Consider the following 18430-nt stretch of genomic DNA (forward strand, 5'->3'; position numbering starts at 1 on the left):
ATGATCAAAATACTTTAGGCATGAGAGATCATAATATGATAAAAATATTTTAGGCATGAGAGATCATAATATGATCAAAAATACTTTAGAAATGAGACAACATAATTATGATCAAAATACTTTAGAACCTTTTTATGTCTTCATATAAGGACCTTTGATAAGTCAATAATTTAATGCATTTAACAGCCAACATAAACTAACATAAGATAGGTGATTAAACTTCAAATATTTAATAATCTATGCAATTGGAATCATGATATGAAAATCCATAAAGTTTAATGCTTGAATTAAATAGAAAACTTTGATAATTCATTTGGACTTCATAAATGAAAGGATCCATTAATTAATAATATTTTAGGGGGTGTTACATATCTCCCCCTTGGGATCATTCGTCCTCGAATGAAGATGAAACTAGTAGACATCAAGTGTGAATTTATCAAGACATCAATTTCTCAATACATCGTACATTTACCCACATTCCAACAAAGATGATGGGTTTTTTTATTTTTTTGTGACGACCCCCTTCTTAGGGCCCACATATTCAGGTATTGTCTATGCCAGGGTCATCCAGTTCGCACCTGCAGCCCAATTGGTGAAAGACGATCCCCTTAAGGTGGATGTAAAGGAGCTAGAGGTTCCGGATTCGATACCCCATAGCGCTGCAGCGTGAAGAGGGATGAAGGTGCGAACTGGCTGACCCTGGCATAGGCAATACCTGAATATGTGGGCCCTAAGAAGGGGGTCGTCACAAATACACACAAAAATGAGAATCGCCATATTTTGCTTGTTCGGCCCTAAATGCTATGAATACATCGTGGATTATGTTGAGGCTACACCTACTTCTCCTTAGGGTACTTACGGAGGGTCACACAAAGGTTTTCAAAATAAATTAACCAAAAGTTATATCGCAATAATATTCATAGGCTAACACACATAAAAAATGAGAAAATCACATAATTCTACTTGTGCGACCTCTAAATACTATGAATATGCTCTGGATCATGATGAGGCTACATGTATTTCCTCTAGGTACTTAAGAAGGGTCCAATAAAAGTTCAAAAAAAAATTAACCGAAAGGCAATTACCAAAATATTCGTGGGCGTTCACACACAAAAAAATGAGAAAATCTCTGCTTGTTCAGCCCCTAAATGTTATGAATACACTTTGAATTGTACCGAGGGTACACAAACTGCCGCACCATGTGTTTACGGCGGATCCCATAAAGTTATTAGGAAAAAATTGATCGAAAGTCATATCAACAAAATATTCATCAGTTGACATACATGAAAAATGAGAAAATTATCTAATTCCGCTTATGCAGCCCCTGAATTCTATAAATACTTCGTGGATTGTGCCGAAGATACACGTACTTCCCCTCGGATACATACAGAGGGTGTCCTAAAGGTTTCAGAAAAAAATTGACCGAAAGTTAGATTACCAAAATATTCAATGTTTAACACACACAAAAAATGAAAAAATCAACTAATTTTACTTGCGCAGCCCCTAAATGCTTTGAATACGCCGTGGATCAGGTACTTCTCCCCAGGGTACAAACGGAGGGTTCCATAAAGGTTACGAAAAGAAATTTACCAAAATTCATATCACCAAAATATTCATTGCTAACACACGAAAAATAAAAAAAAATATCTAATTCTGTTTGTGCGGCCCCTAATGCTATGAATACATCATTGATCGTGTCGAGGCTACACGTACTTCTACCCTAGGTACCTTTGGGGATTTCCATAAAGGTATCGGAAAAAAGTTAACCAAAAGCCGTATCACCAAAATATTCATGGCTAATACACACGAAAAATGAGAAAATCGTATAATTCGATTTGTGTGGCTCCTAAATGCCATGAATACATCGTGGATTATGCTGAGGATACGCGTACTTCTCCCCCTACACTTACGGAGGATCACGTAAATGTTTCATAATTTTTTTAAAGAAAGTCATGTTATCAAATTATTAATGGGCTAATACACAAGAAAAATAAAAAAATTATCTTATTCCACTTGTGCGTCTCCTAAATGTTATAATACGTCGCTGATCATGTTGAGGATACACGTACTGCTCCCCTGGGTAGTTACAGAGGTTTCCATAAAGGTTTTGGAAAAAATTGACTGAAAATCATTTCACCAAAATATTTCACATGTGCAGCCCTTAAATACTATGAATATACCGTGGATCCTACCAAAACTACACGTACTTCTCCTTGGGAACTTATAGAGGGTTTTATAAAAATTTTGAAAAACAATTGATCGAAAGTCATATCACTAAAATATTCATGGGCTAACACACATGAAAAATGAGAAAATCGCATAATTTCGCTTGCACAACTCCTAAATGCTATAAATACATTGTGGATTGTGTTGAAGATACACGTACTTCTACCTCGGGTACTTACGGAGGGTCTCATAAGTGTTATGAATACGCCTTGGATCGTGCAAAGGCTACATGTACTGCTCTCCGGGTACTTACGGAGGCTCCCATAAAAATTTTAATTTTTTTTGACCGAAAACCATATCACCAAATTATTTATGGGCGACACACGAAAATAAGAAAATCGGCTAATTCTACTAATGCGATCCTTAAATACTATGAATTTGTCGTGGAACTAGCAGAGACTATTCGTATTACTCCCACAGGTACTTACGGAGGGTCCCATAAAGATTTCAAAAAAAAATTGACTGAAAGTCATATCACCAAAATATTTAATGAGCCAACAAACACAAAAAATGAGAAAATCACCTATTCTGCATGTGCGGCCCCTAAATGCTATGAATATGTTGTGGATCATGCCGAAGCTACATGTACTACTCTACCAGATACTTACTTAGGGTCCCACAAAGGTTTCGAAAAAAAATTGATCGAAAGTCAGATCACCAAAATATTCATAGGCTAATACACACGAAAAATGAGAAAATCATCATATTCTACTTGTGTGACCCGTAAATTCTATGAATACTTCATGGATGGTGCCGAGGCTATACCTACTTCTACTCCGAGTATTTACGGAAGGTCCTATAATAGTTTTTAAAAGAAATTGACATTAAGTTATATCACCAAAATATTAATGGGCTAACACACGAATAGTGAGAAAATAGCCTAAATTCAGTTGTGCGACCCTTAAATATTATGAATATGTAACCTGCCAAGGCTACACGTATTTTCCAAAGGTACGTATAAAGGGTCCCATAAAGATTTCAGAAAAAAATTGATCGAAAGCCAAATTACCAAAATATTCATGGACTGACACACACAAAAAATAAGAAAATCACTTAATTTCACTTGAGTGACCCCTACATGCTATGAATAAATGATAAGGATCATGCCGAGGATACACATATTGTTTCCCAGATCATTATGAGGGGTCCTGTAAAGTTTTTACAAAAAAAAGACCAAAAATCATATTACAAAAAAATGCATGGGCTCACACATGTAAAACTGAGAAAATTGCTTATTTCCATTGAGTGGCCCCTAAATTCTAAATAAATGGTATGAATAATGTCAAATCTATACGTATTATTCTCTCAAGTCATCACGGAGGGTCCTGTAAAGTTTTTACAAAAAAAATGAACGAAAACCTTATCACCAAAAATTTAATGAGTTAAACATACAAAAAACTGAGAACATCGCATAGTTCCTCTTGAATGGTCCCTAAATGCTAAATAAATGGTATGGATCATGCTGAGGCTATATGTACTGTTCCCTAGAGTCATTATAGAGGATCGTGTAAAGTTTTTGAAAAAAAAAGACCGAAAATAATATCACCAAAAAATTTGGGCTAACATATATTAAAAAAATGAGAAAACCGTTTTTTTCTATTGAGTGGCCCCTAAATTCCCAATAAATATTTTGGATCATGTTGAAACTATATGTACTTTTACTCTAAGTCAAAAGGAGGAACCCGTATAGTTTCTGCAAAAAAAACTTACACAAATTCAAATCATCATAAAATTCAAAGGCTAACACACAAGAAATTGAAAAAATCGCTCAATTTCTTTTGAGTGGACCTAATTGCAAAATTATTGGAGTGGAACATGCCGAGACAATACGTATTGTTCCCTCATGTCACTAGGATGGTCTTGTAACGTTTTTGCAAAAAAGTGACAAAAATTATATCACCAAAAAATTTATGTGATAGGACAGATAAAAAAACTTAGAAAATCGCCTAATTCCTATTGACTGGCCCTAAATGTTCAATAATTTGTGTGGATCATTCTCAGGCTATATATACTATTCTCTTAGATCATTAGGGAAGGTCCTCAAAAAATTTTCTAAAAAATTGACTGAAAACCTACTCACCAAAAAATTCATTTGCTAACAAAACACGAAAAATTAAGGAAATAACCTAATTCCTGTTCAATAACCCCTAAATGCTAAATAAATGGTGTGGATCATTTCAAGGATATACGTATCATTCTCCCAAGTCATTACACAGAGTTCTGTAAAGTTTTTTGATAAAATAGTTACCGAAAATCATATCACAAAAAAATTCGTAGGCAAACACACGAAAAAACTAAGAAATTCGCCTAATTTCTGTTGAGTAGCCCTAAATGTAAATAAAAGGTGTGAATCATGACGAGTCTTTAAGTATTGTTCTCCAGTCATTACCGGGGTCCTGTAAAGTTCTTTCAAAAAATGTGATCGAAAATCATATCACCAAAAAGTTTATGGCAAACACACAAAAACTGAGAAAAATCGCTTAATTCTTATTGAGTGACCCCTAAATGCTAAATAACTAGCGTGGATCATGTCGAGGTTATACGTCCGGTTCACCTAGGACATTATGGAGGGTCTTGTGAAGTTCTTGTAAAAAAATAATAGAGAATCATATCATCAAAAAATTCATTGGCTAACACACAAAAAATCGAGAAAAATCACCTAATTTTTGTTGAGGGGCCTTACAGGCTAAATAAAAGGTGTGAATAATGTTGAGTCTATATGCACTGTTCCCCCAAGTCATTACAGAGGGTCCTATAAAATTTTTATAAAAAAGTGACCGAAAATCATATCAGCAAAAATGCATGAGTCAAAACAAATGAAAAATTGAGAAAATTATCTAATTCTATTGAGTGGCCCCGAAATGCTAAAATAAATGGCGTGAATCATGCCGAGGCTATACATATTGTTCCCCAGATCATTATGGAGGGTATCGTAAAGTTGTTACAAAAAATGACCAACAACCATATCTCAAAAAAATTCATGGGTTAACATATATGAAAAATTGAGAATATCCCCTATATGCTTCAGTTGCCCCTAAATGTTAAATAAATAGTGTGAATCATGTCGAGATTGTAAGTATGATTCCCTCATGTCATTATGGAGGGTCCTGTAAATCTTTTACCAAAAAAGTGACCGAAAATCATATAACTAAAAAATTCATTTGCTAATACATACGAAAAACTAAAAAAAATATCTACTTTCTGTTTAGTGGCCCCTAAATTCTAAATAAATCACACGGATCATGCCGAGGCTATACGTACTTTTTCCTTAGGTCATACGGAGGGTTCTGTAAAGTTTTAACAAAAAAATGATCAAAAATTATATCACAAAAAAATTCATTCGTTAACATGCATGAAAAATTGAGAAAATTGCCTAATTCTGTTTAGTGGCCCCTAAATGCTAAATAAATGGTGTCGATCATGCTGAGGCTATACGTATGGTTCTAGCATATTATTATGGAGGGTCCTGTAAAGCTTTTGCCAAAAAAGTAACTGAAAATCATATCACCAAAAAAATCATGGATAACAAATGCAAAAAAAATTGAGAAAATTGCCTAATTAATTGAGTTGCCCCTAAATGCTAAATAAATGACGTGAATCATGTGGATGCTATACGTACTGTTCTCACAGGTTATTACAGAGGGTCCTGTAAATATTTTGTAAAAAAAAGTGATAGAAAACCATATCACCAAAAATTTCATTGGCTAACACACACAAAAAATTGATTAAATTGTCTAATTCATATTGAGTGAAATGCTAAATAATTTGCGTGAATCATGCTGAGGCAATAAGTACTATTCTCATAGGTCATTACAAAGGGTGTTGTAAATTTTTTGCAAAAACAGTGACTCTAAACCATATCAACCAAAATATTCATGTGTTAACAACATAACGAAAAACTGAGAAAATTACTTAATTTATGTTGAGTGATCACTAAATGCTAAATAACTTGTGTGGATCAAAGAGAAGCTATATGTACTGTTTCCCAAGTAGTTACAAATAGTTATGTAAAGTCTTTGCACAAAAAGTGACCAATAATCATATCAGCAAAAAATTAATGGGCTAACATACACGAAAAACTGAAAAAATTATCTAATTCTTATTGAGTGACCACTAAATGCTAAATAAATGGTATGGATCATATCGAGATTATACATACTCATTTCTCCAGGTCATTACAGATGGTTATGTGATGTTTTTGCACAAAAAGTGACCAAAAATTATATCAGCAAAAAATATATAAGCTAATACACAAGAAAAACTGAAAAAATTGTTAATTTCTATTGAGTGACTCCTAAATGCTAAATAAATGGTGTGGATCATGTTGAGGCTATATATACAATTCTCCCAGGTCATTACGAAGGGTCTTGTAACATATTTGCAAAATAAGTGATCGAAAATAATATCACCAAAAAATTAATGGGCTAACACACATGAAAAACTAAGAAAATTGCTTAATTCTTGTTGATGGGCCTCTAAATGCTACATAAATGGCGTGGATAATGTCAAAGCTATGCGTACGGTTCCTCCAATTCATTACGGAGTGTCCTGTAAAGATTTTACAAAAAAAGTGAACGAAAACTATATCATCAAAAAATTCATGGGCTAACATACATGAAATACTGAGAAAATTGCTTAATTCCTGTTGAGTGGCTCATAAATGTTAAATTAATGTATTGGATCATGCCGAAGCTATATATACTGTTCCTCTAGGTCATTATGGAGGGTCCTGCAAATATCTTGCAAAAAAAAGTGAACAAAAATCATATCATCAAAAAATTCATGGACTAATATACACAAAAAAATAAGAAAATCATTTAATTTATGTTGAGTGACCCTTGAATACTAAATAAATGACGTAAATCATGCCGAGGCTATATGACTATTCCCCCAAGTTATTATGGGGAGGTTCTATAATATGTTTTCAAAAAAGTGACTAAAAGCTATTCACCAAAAATTTCATATTGAGTGACTCTTAAATGCTAAATAAATGGTGTGGATCATGCCAATGATATACGTACTATTCCCAGGTCATTACAGAGGGTTCTATAATTTTTTTGTAAAAACATGACCGAAATTATATCACCAAAAAATCCATTGGCTAACACACATTAAGAATTGAGAAAATCACTTAATTCTTGTTGAGTGACCCGGTAAATGCTAAATAAATAGCGTGGATTATGCTAAGGCTACACATACTTTTTTTCTCAGCTCATTACGGAGGATCCTGTAAAGTTTTTTAAAAAAGAATGACCAAAAACTTTATCACCAAAAAAATTATAGGCTAACACATAAGAAAATTGAAAAAATTGCCTAATTCATTTTGTGTGGCCCCCTAAATGCTAAACAAATGACGTGGATCATGAAGATATTATATGTATTGTTCCCCCAGGTTATCACAGAGTGTGCTGTAAAAAATTTGTAAAAAAGTGACCCAAAATAATATCACCAAAAAATTTGTGGAAACAAATGAAAAATTGAAAAAATTATCTAATTTCTTTTGAGTGACTGTTAAATGCTAAGTAAATGGCGTGGATCATGCCAAGGATATACGTACAGTTCTCCAGGTCATTACGAAGGATCCAGTATAGTGTTTTTCAAAAAAAGTGACTCAAAATTATATCACCAAAAAAATTATATACTAACACACATGAAAAACTGAGAAAATCACTTATTTTTTGTTGAATGACCCCTAAATGCTAAATAAATAGTGTGGATAATGTCGTGGCTATACATATTGTTCCGCCTGGTCATTACAAGGGTCCTGTAAAGTTTTTGCAAGAAAAGTAAACGAAATTATATCACCAAAAAATTAATGGATTAACACAAAAAACTAAGAAAATCGTCTAATTCCTATTGAGTGGCCCTAAATGCTAAATAAATGACATGTATCATGTGGAGGATATACGTGTTGTTTCCCCAGGTTATTACAGAGGGTTCTGCAAAGTTTTACAGAAAAAAGTGACTGAAAATCATATCACCAAAAATTTCATGGGCTAACACACAAGAAAAACTGAGAAAATCGTTTAATTCTTGTTGGGTGGCCCCTAAGTGCTAAATAAATGGCATGAATCATGTCGAGACTAGACGTACTGAAGCCATCCATAGCCAACCTCATGTCCGTATTAATGCATCCATGCATCTCTTCTTCACATATTTGAACCATTTCAATCTCGTTTCTCGCACATTTTGTCCTCTATCAACGTCACTCCTACCTTTGCTTGAATATCTTTATTCTTATCTCTCCTAATATATCCACACACTATCTCAATATCCTCATTTCGTAACTTTCATCTAGCGAAAATTGAGCCCCTTAATCATTTCAATTTTATTATGCTACCGTCAATAAAGAAACCCAAACTAAGTAGTTTTCATATGAATTCATGATATTATGATTCGAATTGTGACCTCTTCTTATATTCGCCAAGATAGTCTTTGCTCACTCCCTTCGTTATCGGCAAGACTATGATGATGTAACCTATTCAATTTGTATGTCTCACATATGACTCTATCTCACAAACAATATCATGATCAGGACGAACATCCAGCAAGTCTGTAGGAAATATATCCACAAACTCTCTCACCACCCTCGTGGTCTCTAAAGGAGATGACTCCTTATTAAGATCACGTACCTGAGCCAAATAAGACAAGCAACCATTATCCAGCACGCGACAGGTACAAATATACGATATTACCCCTTTAGGCGGATTTTTTTTTTATTTATTTGTGTTTTTTTTTCTTCTATGTTTTTTTGGGTTTGGGAGGGGGGGGGTGTTGTGGAGTTACAAGGGCATAAAAGCAAGGACATCGAGCATTGGAAACTATACCATTTTTATATGTTTGAATTCAACATTTCCAAAATTTGGAAAGGCAAGACATTGTACCCTATGGCAATGAGTAGGGTTACTAGTGTCAAAAGTTGACATCTCAAAAACAGTAAAAAAAATTATTATTATTTTAAAAAAAATGCCCCATCACTGGTTTGACCAAGTCAATGGGACAATATGAAATAGGAACAGAAAAGAAAGATATTCAAAAATCCTATAACAGAATTCGATTTTTATTTTTTAAATTTTTTGGTGCTAAAAAACAAGTGTTGAGGAATGGGCTATTTCTTTAATATCCACTGCATAAAAATTGTTTGTTTAGTCAAAGTTTTGCTGCATTGGGGTTGTGGGTTTTGCAGACACTAGCCATTATTTATTCAATTGTTTTGCTCTCTGATTATTAAAGCTATCTTCTTTGGACACAAGTGCAAACCACAAGTCCCTTTGCTCAATTCAAACTTTATTGTATAACTTTTTGATAAATTCCCCCCCTTCAAAATTTTAAAATAATAATAATTAACTTCAAATCTAAGCAAGTTAAGTTAGTTATATGAGTTCACACTGTTTATATCACGCAATTAAATTCATCGTAATTTATAATAACAATAATATATTCAATGAAATTTCATGGGGTCTAGGGAGAGTAAGATGTATGCAGACCTTACCATTACCTTATGGAGATAGAGAGGCTATTTCCGAAAAATCCTCGGCTCAAAAATCACAATCTCAAATAAGAAAGAAAATTCATTATAATTTAAGATTATGAAATTTTAATTCTTCCTATACTGAAATTTCTTTCACAATTATATATTTGCATTTAAACCTCTGATAATATTTTTTTTAAAAAAAAACTCATAAGATTTAATCTAAAGTAAACATACTAACCTGACTAAACTTCTACTAATTGAGATTAAATATATAACTTTTTTAAAAAAATTATTTATTTTATGAGAAGAGATATCAAAACTCTTATCTTTCTAGTTCATAAATCAATCACCTGTCGAAAAGGAATATTTGAATTAGAATGAAGAAATAATTCAATTTTTCAGCATTTCAAAGTCGACCTCATCCCATCCGGATTATATTCTAACTTGTTGAACAATTACAATGTACATTGCATCTTATGGAATATTAAGTTAGTTAACGTCACCAACATACATCGTTGAAGGTCGAAATTTTGATAAGTAAAATTCCAGCATAATATGTTAGAATTTAAAATTAAGGATCGAATTCTTAAAATTCTCAATCATAAAAGAATGAACTCAAGGAGTCTTTCCTTAATTTCTCGCTTTGATAGTATTGTACGAGAATCCGAACGAACAAAATCCTTGAGTTCTTAGTTGTAAAATCACAAATTATAGGACAATTTTTTTGAGTTCTTAGTTGTAGAACCACAAACTTATTATAAAGTATATAATATTTTATTGCTTTTAAATGTTGACTAATATCTGGTAGTCTAAAAAGTGGATATTTACCCTTTTTATGACAATTAAAACACATGATAAAGCAGTACCTATTATTTTCTCACATGAATAAAAATGAAATTTTAACAGACAAAAAATGGTTAAAAATAAAAATAAAAATTAAATGCAAAACGCCGTCTGTGGGAATCGAACCCACGACCACATGGTTAAAAGCCATGCGCTCTACCAGCTGAGCTAAGACGGCTAGTTCAACAGTAAATACTTTATTTAAATCATATTATTATAAGGTTAGTGGATAATTTCACTTAACGATTTGGCGATAGGATATCGATTTTTAAATTTACTAATTCGCTATCCAACCTATAAGATATCGATTGATTCAGTAATGGATTAGCAATTATTGAACGGTATATCGACTAACCTCTAATTAATTTTTATTGTATATTTTTTTCCGATGAACGCACCTTACAAAAGATATGACTTACTTTCACTATTTTAAATGCAGTGAGCCAAGGAGTTCTTTACGCCTTTGTCTCTTTTAAACTTTAATGCTTTATTGAGTTTGCTGACTTGCCCTCTATTCTTAAATGCAAAATATATAATTATAGAAAAGTAAATAAGTTTTTCTTGCTTTACGGCTTTAGCCTTTCGGAGTTAGGACTAACAAAGGAAAAATATATAACTACTCTTATATATTATGGTAAAATATTAAATGAGGCTAATATACCTAAAATAAAAGTGTAAGTATGGTAATTGTTAACGGGTTAACGTTTATCCGATAAGAAAATTGAATAATCCATCTCTACATCAATAAGCCGTTAATTACAAAATTTAATCTGTTCTCTAACCGTTTATTCGATAACTCAATATCAATAAGTCAATAAATCAATTTTACAGCTGTCTTATCGATTACGGTTCGATTTCTAACGCCCCTAATTCTATAAACATTTGGATGAGTTATGTTTCTTTTTTCCTTTGTACATATTTGAATGGGTTATGTATAATTAAGTTAAAGTTGAGGGGAAAAAAATGTGAAAGTTGAAATTGTATATTTCCTATTTTCAGTACTTAGTTTCAATTTCAAACGTTAAAGTTTAGTATTTGTAAATAGTCACAATTAAACTACTACTTGCAATTATTGAAAAGACCCCAAGAAAAATGGCTTCACCAAATTTCATGCATTGGACCAATTTTTTCTTTTTTTTCCTTCCTTTTTGGTGTATGCACTCTGCATAGTTTCCATATTATATATATATATATATATATATATATATATATATATATATATATATATATATATATATTGCCTAGCAGGATGTCACGGGTTCAAGTCTTGAAAACAGCCTCTGACAGAAATGCAAGATAAGGCTGCGTACAATAGACCATTGTGATCGGGCCCTTCCCCGAACCCTGTGCATAACAGGAGCTTTAGTGCATCAGGCTGCCCTTTGCCCTTTTATATTGCCTAGCAATTTTAAATTCGTTTATCTTAGAGGCCTTTAAATTTCTTTAGCATATATATTTCAGATTTTATGCATCAAATTTAAGTAGTGAGATGCTTTTTAACCTTTGGTCATTGAGAGTGAAAAGCAAAAAAAATAATTATTACACTCTGCGTTTCATATTAGTTGTCACGGTTACTAAAAATATTTGTTTTAATTTAATTTTCATTTTATAAAATCAAGATGAAATTAATTATTTTTATCTCATTTTATCCTTAGTATTAAATGTTCTTGAAATAAGATTAGCTTAGTCTTGATCTTAAATAAAATACAGTTTATTGGAAAGAGTGTCGAATAAGCCTTGAGTCTAACTCAATACAGCCCAAAATCTAGTTCAAAGGGAATAGAATTGTCAACCATTATAAGAATTTCAGGATTCTCGTTCTGATCCGATGTAGGATCATTCTCATCAACACTCCCCTCATGCCCGAATCCAGACATTCTTTATATGGGATATCACTATTCGGTCCGAAGCATGACATTGAAGGACTGAGAATATATTCACATGCTGGATCCCCACGTCAAACCTGGCTGTGATTTCATGTCAAATTAGGCCTTGACCGTAACTCAAACCCCAAATGTTAGTTCAAAGGAAGGAGAATTGTGCAAACCTTATAATGAGTTAGGATTCTTATCCTGGTCCGATGTGGGATCATTCTCATTATCATGGTGCTCGTTATAAGGAGCCTAATGTTCTAATCCCGATCAAATGTGAGATCATTCTCATCAACACTCCCTCACATCCGGATTCAGACATTCTTTATTCGGAGTTCTACTGTTCGGATCGCTACATTCAAGGACCGAGAGTATATTCATAACCTCTCACACGGCCTGAGGCCTCACATCATATCAAATGGGTCTGAGTTTGAAATCATGTCAAATTAAAATGACTTAACTCTCACCCAAAAACTAGTTCAAAAAGAAGAGGATTGTCCAAGGCCTATAAGGACCCTAGGATTCTTGTCTCGGTTTGATGTGAGATTACTCACATCAACACCGATCTCACATTCAATCGAGACAATCCTCATCTCTTTGAGCTAATTTTTGAGGTGTGAGTTACGCCTAAAATCTAATTTGACAGAGAGATAAGAATAAAGTAGAAAAAATACTTCATCCGTCCCAATTTATGTGACACTTTTTGAATTTTGAGATTCAAACAAGTTTATTTTGGTCGTGATTTTTTCTTATATTTTTTAAATATTTTGAATTATCAATTATTGTGACTTATAATACTTTTTACGTAGTTTCTAAATATGTAAATCTTATTTCAAAAAAAAATTAATGATTTCATGCCCAAATTAACAATCCAAATTTAATCCTCAAAATTCAAATTATGCCACATAAATTATCCGAACAGAAAAAGTTTATTCTTTTTAATTAATTTATGATTTCAAGAAATGTGTAAAAAGAAAATGTGAGTACTTTGTCACTTGTGAATAAGTAGATATTTGACCATAGAGCAAATGAAGTGAACCAGCAGTGAATGCTCAATAGTATGGAACATAGATAGAATAAAAAACCAAATATAATATAAATAAAGTCAAGTCAAATAAACTTTTCCTTTTTTTTTTGGTGAAAGGGAGTGGGACATTGTTGTACTTGGATGTATATCAGATTCAGAGGCATTCAAAAGTTCTCTCTTTTTCCCTCTAATTTTAAAGAAGAGAAAATTTATGTCATCTTTATTTAAGAGCTTATAAACAATCTTAGCTAGTCAAGTTATTTGATAAGTAGTTGTATTAGTGAGAGATAACAAATCCCTAATAAAATAATTGATATGCTCAAAAAAATGATCCAGAAACTACAAGTTATTAAAAGATATAATACAAAAAATCAACAACTAAACATGTTTTCATATGGCAAATAACTACTCCAATTTTGAATATGCGCATCTAATTAAACATCTTAACTTGTCTTTATCGTGGTAATCAAATACTTCGACTTACAAAATGATCATTTAAATATTTTTATATTTATGTGTCACGTCAACATTGTTGTTTATGAGATATAATAAAAATGAGTTGGAGTGTTTAGTAGCTAGTTAGAATATGTGTATTAGGTAGTCTCAAGTTTGAATGTATGTTAATTGTATTGTTACTTACTAAAAAGATAGAAAAAAGTTTCCTGACATTTGCTACAAATTTTTATATGCTTTTCTGTCTTGGCATCATCCCTCACTTTAAAGTACCTCTGCTCTTCCCTCTCACATTTGCTCAGCTCCCCATAAGCATCTTCACACTCCCACACACACACACACACACAAACTCAGAAAACAGTGCAAAGACTCCTGTCTTTTGCTCACATTAAATGGACACAAAAACTCCTCCACCTTCATCTAAAATCAAGAATTCAAATGAAGAAGAAGAAGAAGAAGACTACATAGATATGGAAGTTACCTCTTCTTCTTCTTGTTCCTCACCACAAATAAGCAGAGAATTTGAGTTCCAAATGGCTTCTGTTTCCATTAATGACAAAGACACAATAACAACAACAACAACTTCACCAGCTGATGAACTTTTCTATAGAGGCAAACTCCTACCTCTTCATCTCCCTCCAAGGTTAGAAATGGTCCAAAAACTTCTTACAACCTCAAAGATTGAATCTTTTCAACTAGGACAAAAACAACAAGATGATGAAAGATTCAGCATTAGTACCAACAACTTCACTAATACTAGAACCCCTTTTAATTCTTGCAACATTTCCTCATCACAAATGGTCCAAAAAGTTCTTCAAACTTCAAAGATTCAATCTTTTCAAGAAGAAAAAGAAGAAAGATTTAGCATTAGTACCAAGAACTTGATGAATACTAGAACCCCTTTTGATTCTTGCAACATTTCCTCATCACAAATGGTCCAAAAACTTCTACAAACCTCAAAGATTGAATCTTTTCAAGAACAACAAGAAGAAAGATTTAGCATTAGTACCAAAAACTTGATTAGTACTAATACTAGCACCCCATTTGAGTCTTGCAATATTTCCCCATCAGAGTCTTGTAGAGTGAGTTGTGAACTCAATCCAGATGAGTATTTCTTTGAATGGTCCACTGAATTCAGCACTTTTTTCAAAGATAATCATCCAAAGATGAAATCTTGGTCCAAGAAGCTTAAGTTAGTGAAACAATCTTTAATCAGCCAAAAGTTAAAGGCTTCAACTTCAAAGGCATATCTAAATCTCAGGTCTTTATTCAACAAGTCTGCTTGTTCAGATCATCAACAAGAAGTTTCTAATGGTACTAAAGAATGTTCAAATAAGTACATTAAGGTATCTAAAAGAACCCCTTTTGGTCATATTGGAAAATGTACACATTCACCAACATTAGCAAGTGTGATAAGAGACAATGAGGGAGATCAAGGGGTTCATCATGAGGACAATGTCAATAGTCATAGAAGATCATTTTCAGCAGCAATCAAGAAACATTCACCAACAAAATGTTTGTCATCATCTTCTTCATCTAATGGTTCATCATCTTCTTCTTCATCTTCATCATCTTTTTCATTGAATTCTAATGGATTTTATGAGTTGAATATTCTTAAGAGGAGTAGTAGTGCAACTACAGAGATTGAGGGGTCAATTGAAGCAGCAATTGCTCATTGTAAGAAGTCACAAGTGCTTTGTAATCCAAAAAGGAAATTCATTGAAGCTGAAGGGATTAATTCATTGTCTATTTCCAAGATTGCAGCTACTGAGATTCAAGAAAGATCAGATCTTTGCAGATTTTGAATAAAGTTTTTTTAAAAAAAATTCCCTAAAAAAAAACAGATTTAGTTTCTTGCTTGAATTTGCAGATTATATGTAATTAAGTCATTGTTTTAGTGTGTATAATTCCATGAGTTAATGTAATTTTTTTACTTTCCTTACTCTCCCTAATTCTAAATTATGTTGAATTGTGTTACTCCCCCGTCCCATTTTAATTGTTATGGTTTCATTGTTGAGAGTCAAACTATATGAACTTTGACTAACATTTTAAAGAATATTTTTTTATCATATTGATATGAAAAAATTATAAGAAAATAATTGTTATGGTTTCATTGTTGAGAGTCAAACTATATGAACTTTGACTAACATTTTAAAGAATATTTTTTTATCATATTGATATGAAAAAATTATAACTTATAATACTTTTCATATAATTTTTGAATATCTAATTTTTTACTTTATAATATTGAGTTAAAATAATATAATTTAATTTTAAAAATTTATCAAATTGACTTTCGAGAAACACAACATGACAACTAAAATGAAACGGGACAGGGAGTATAAAACACAAACCTTTTTAATTATGTCTTATAAAGAATGGGTAGTTTCATTAAATTTTGTTGTTAGTTATTCATTAACATCCATGCTTTATGGCTTAATGAGAATTTTGCCTGTTTGGACATGCAAAAATTTGCTTTTTTCTAATTTTTTCTTTTCAAATAATTGTACTCCAACTTGAAACATGAGCGGAGCTAGGTATCGCAAGGGGTTTATTGGAATTTTTTCATTAAAAACTTACGTTATATAATAGATATTGAATTTCCTATATTTGCATCTTTATATTATGAATTTCTTTAATAAAAATCTTTGCGCTATCACTGGTTTGAAACTGAGTTTTTCAAAATACAAAAACTGATTCTAACCACTTTTTAAAGTAAACAAATTTTATCCCTCATAAAACGTCTAACATTTTTTCAAGTAAAATGCATATACAAACACAACTTCAATTTTCAACTGAAGTTCAAATATCACTTCTTTTTTTTAAATATCACCAAATTCATATCCAAACACCTACTTAGACATGAAAAAAGAGAGGGGTAAATGGACCTTTTTTGCACTCACTTAGATGATGGAAACCTTTATAAGAAGTGATAAACTTTGTACTAAGAAAAAAAGGGTACTATAGAAACAACTTTTTTTAAGACATTGGCTTTTTAACAACAGCCTTTTTCATCAACTAGATTCTGCTTTCACTTTTTCTCACTTGTTCATTAATCATTCAAGTGCTATGGACTCTGCCAATAGTAAATATGTACTATTGTTCAAATTTTATTTTATTTTTAGTAGTATAGAAGTGAGGAATCTCTCAACTTTTACTAAAGAAAAAGTGAAAGCTGTTATATTTCTTTTTACAATATAAAAAAGTTTTGGTCAGAGTATTTTCAAAAAGTATTCAGGTTCTTTACAGAAAATTTTGAAAATGACTTGAGTCGAAAAATAATAATGTAAAAGGTTACAAAACTAAGAGACCATTGGAAGTGGTGTGTTACTAACTTACTATGAATCTAATAACTTATACAAAAATAAATAATTTTTATATTGTCCTTGTTTGGATGATTGTTACCTTCTTTTAATATTAACTCTACCCAAAATTGTATCTTTTTAATAATATAATAAGTTTTTTCTTCGATTGCTAATGTATGATATTATATTATGAAAAGAAACAATTTAATCAATCTAAAAATATTGTATTCATTAAGACAATATAATATACTATATTATGAAACGATATGTAACAATCATAACGAAGTCAAGATATAAAGAATTATAGCTTTTCCCTTGATGTAATGTATTTTAGCATGTTGTAACACACTATATGTCTTATTTTTTTAGTTACTAGTCTCATTTATTATGAATACTTGCGTGTAGTTATCTTTTAGCTGACTTGATATTTTAAAATTTTATTTACATTATTGACTTATAAAACTCTATAAAAATAATGTAGTAAATAAACCAAAAGAAGAGGGGTGGATGGTGACCACTTGATAATTACATACATAATACAAAGATCTTTCATTATATCATGCAATACTCTTAATAGGTAAGATTGGTTGTCTTGCAAGCCTATTGACATATGCACATTTTAAGATAATCATCATTACTAAGTGCCCCCACCCCCACCCCCACACACAAAACCCTCTTTAACAATCTTATGTTAAATGACCTAGACTAGACAATCACCTTTGGACATCATCATTTCCTATGAGAGCATGACTAAATTAAACATTAACTAAAGAAAGTTTATTTTAACATTTGAATGGTTACATGACCTAATAACAATAATTACTATGCCTCAATTTCAAGTAAATTTAAGTAAGTTATATAAATTTATATTGTTCGTGTAGCTTCATTTAAACTCATCTTAATTCATGAACATGTCCCAAAGTACTCTATGATGTTTTTGAAGGCATTTTCCATTATTGTTTATTGAATCACCTCTGGGTATCATCATTTCCTATGGGAGCATCCCCAACAAATACTATCTTAAGCAAGTTTTTTAAATTTGAATTTGAATGGTTACAGAACCAACTGCATCAATAATAATTATTACGCCTCAATCTCAAGCAATTTAGATAAATTATATAAATTATTATCATTGTTGTAACTTCATATTTAAACTCATTTCAAATGGAGACAAAATCTTTATTAAATAACTTCAAATATAAAGAAGTAAAACATAACGAGATTCAATATT

The 18430-nt window shown here is 31.7% G+C and overlaps 1 protein-coding gene and 1 non-coding gene across 2 annotated transcripts; one reads left to right on the plus strand and one right to left on the minus strand.

Annotated features, from left to right (window-relative positions):
* Nucleotides 1-10648: 10648 nt before the first annotated feature.
* Nucleotides 10649-10721, minus strand: TRNAK-UUU (transfer RNA lysine (anticodon UUU)). The gene has a single exon. It is a non-coding gene; the product is annotated as a tRNA-Lys (tRNA).
* A 3339-nt stretch (nucleotides 10722-14060) lies between these two features.
* On the plus strand, nucleotides 14061-15785 carry LOC129881452 (probable membrane-associated kinase regulator 4). The gene has a single exon (XM_055955658.1). It carries the CDS (start codon nucleotides 14287-14289, stop codon nucleotides 15697-15699), a length of 1413 nt encoding a protein of 470 aa, XP_055811633.1. The 5' UTR covers nucleotides 14061-14286; the 3' UTR covers nucleotides 15700-15785.
* The last annotated feature ends 2645 nt before the right edge of the window (nucleotides 15786-18430 follow it).

The sequence above is a fragment of the Solanum dulcamara genome, chromosome 3, assembly GCF_947179165.1.
Source record: "Solanum dulcamara chromosome 3, daSolDulc1.2, whole genome shotgun sequence".
NCBI lineage: Eukaryota > Viridiplantae > Streptophyta > Magnoliopsida > Solanales > Solanaceae > Solanum > Solanum dulcamara.

Bases quoted from the DNA above. Each gene is read 5' to 3' on its own strand.
- LOC129881452 (XM_055955658.1), top strand. From the start codon at position 14,287: ATGGACACAAAAACTCCTCCACCTTCATCTAAAATCAAGAATTCAAAT.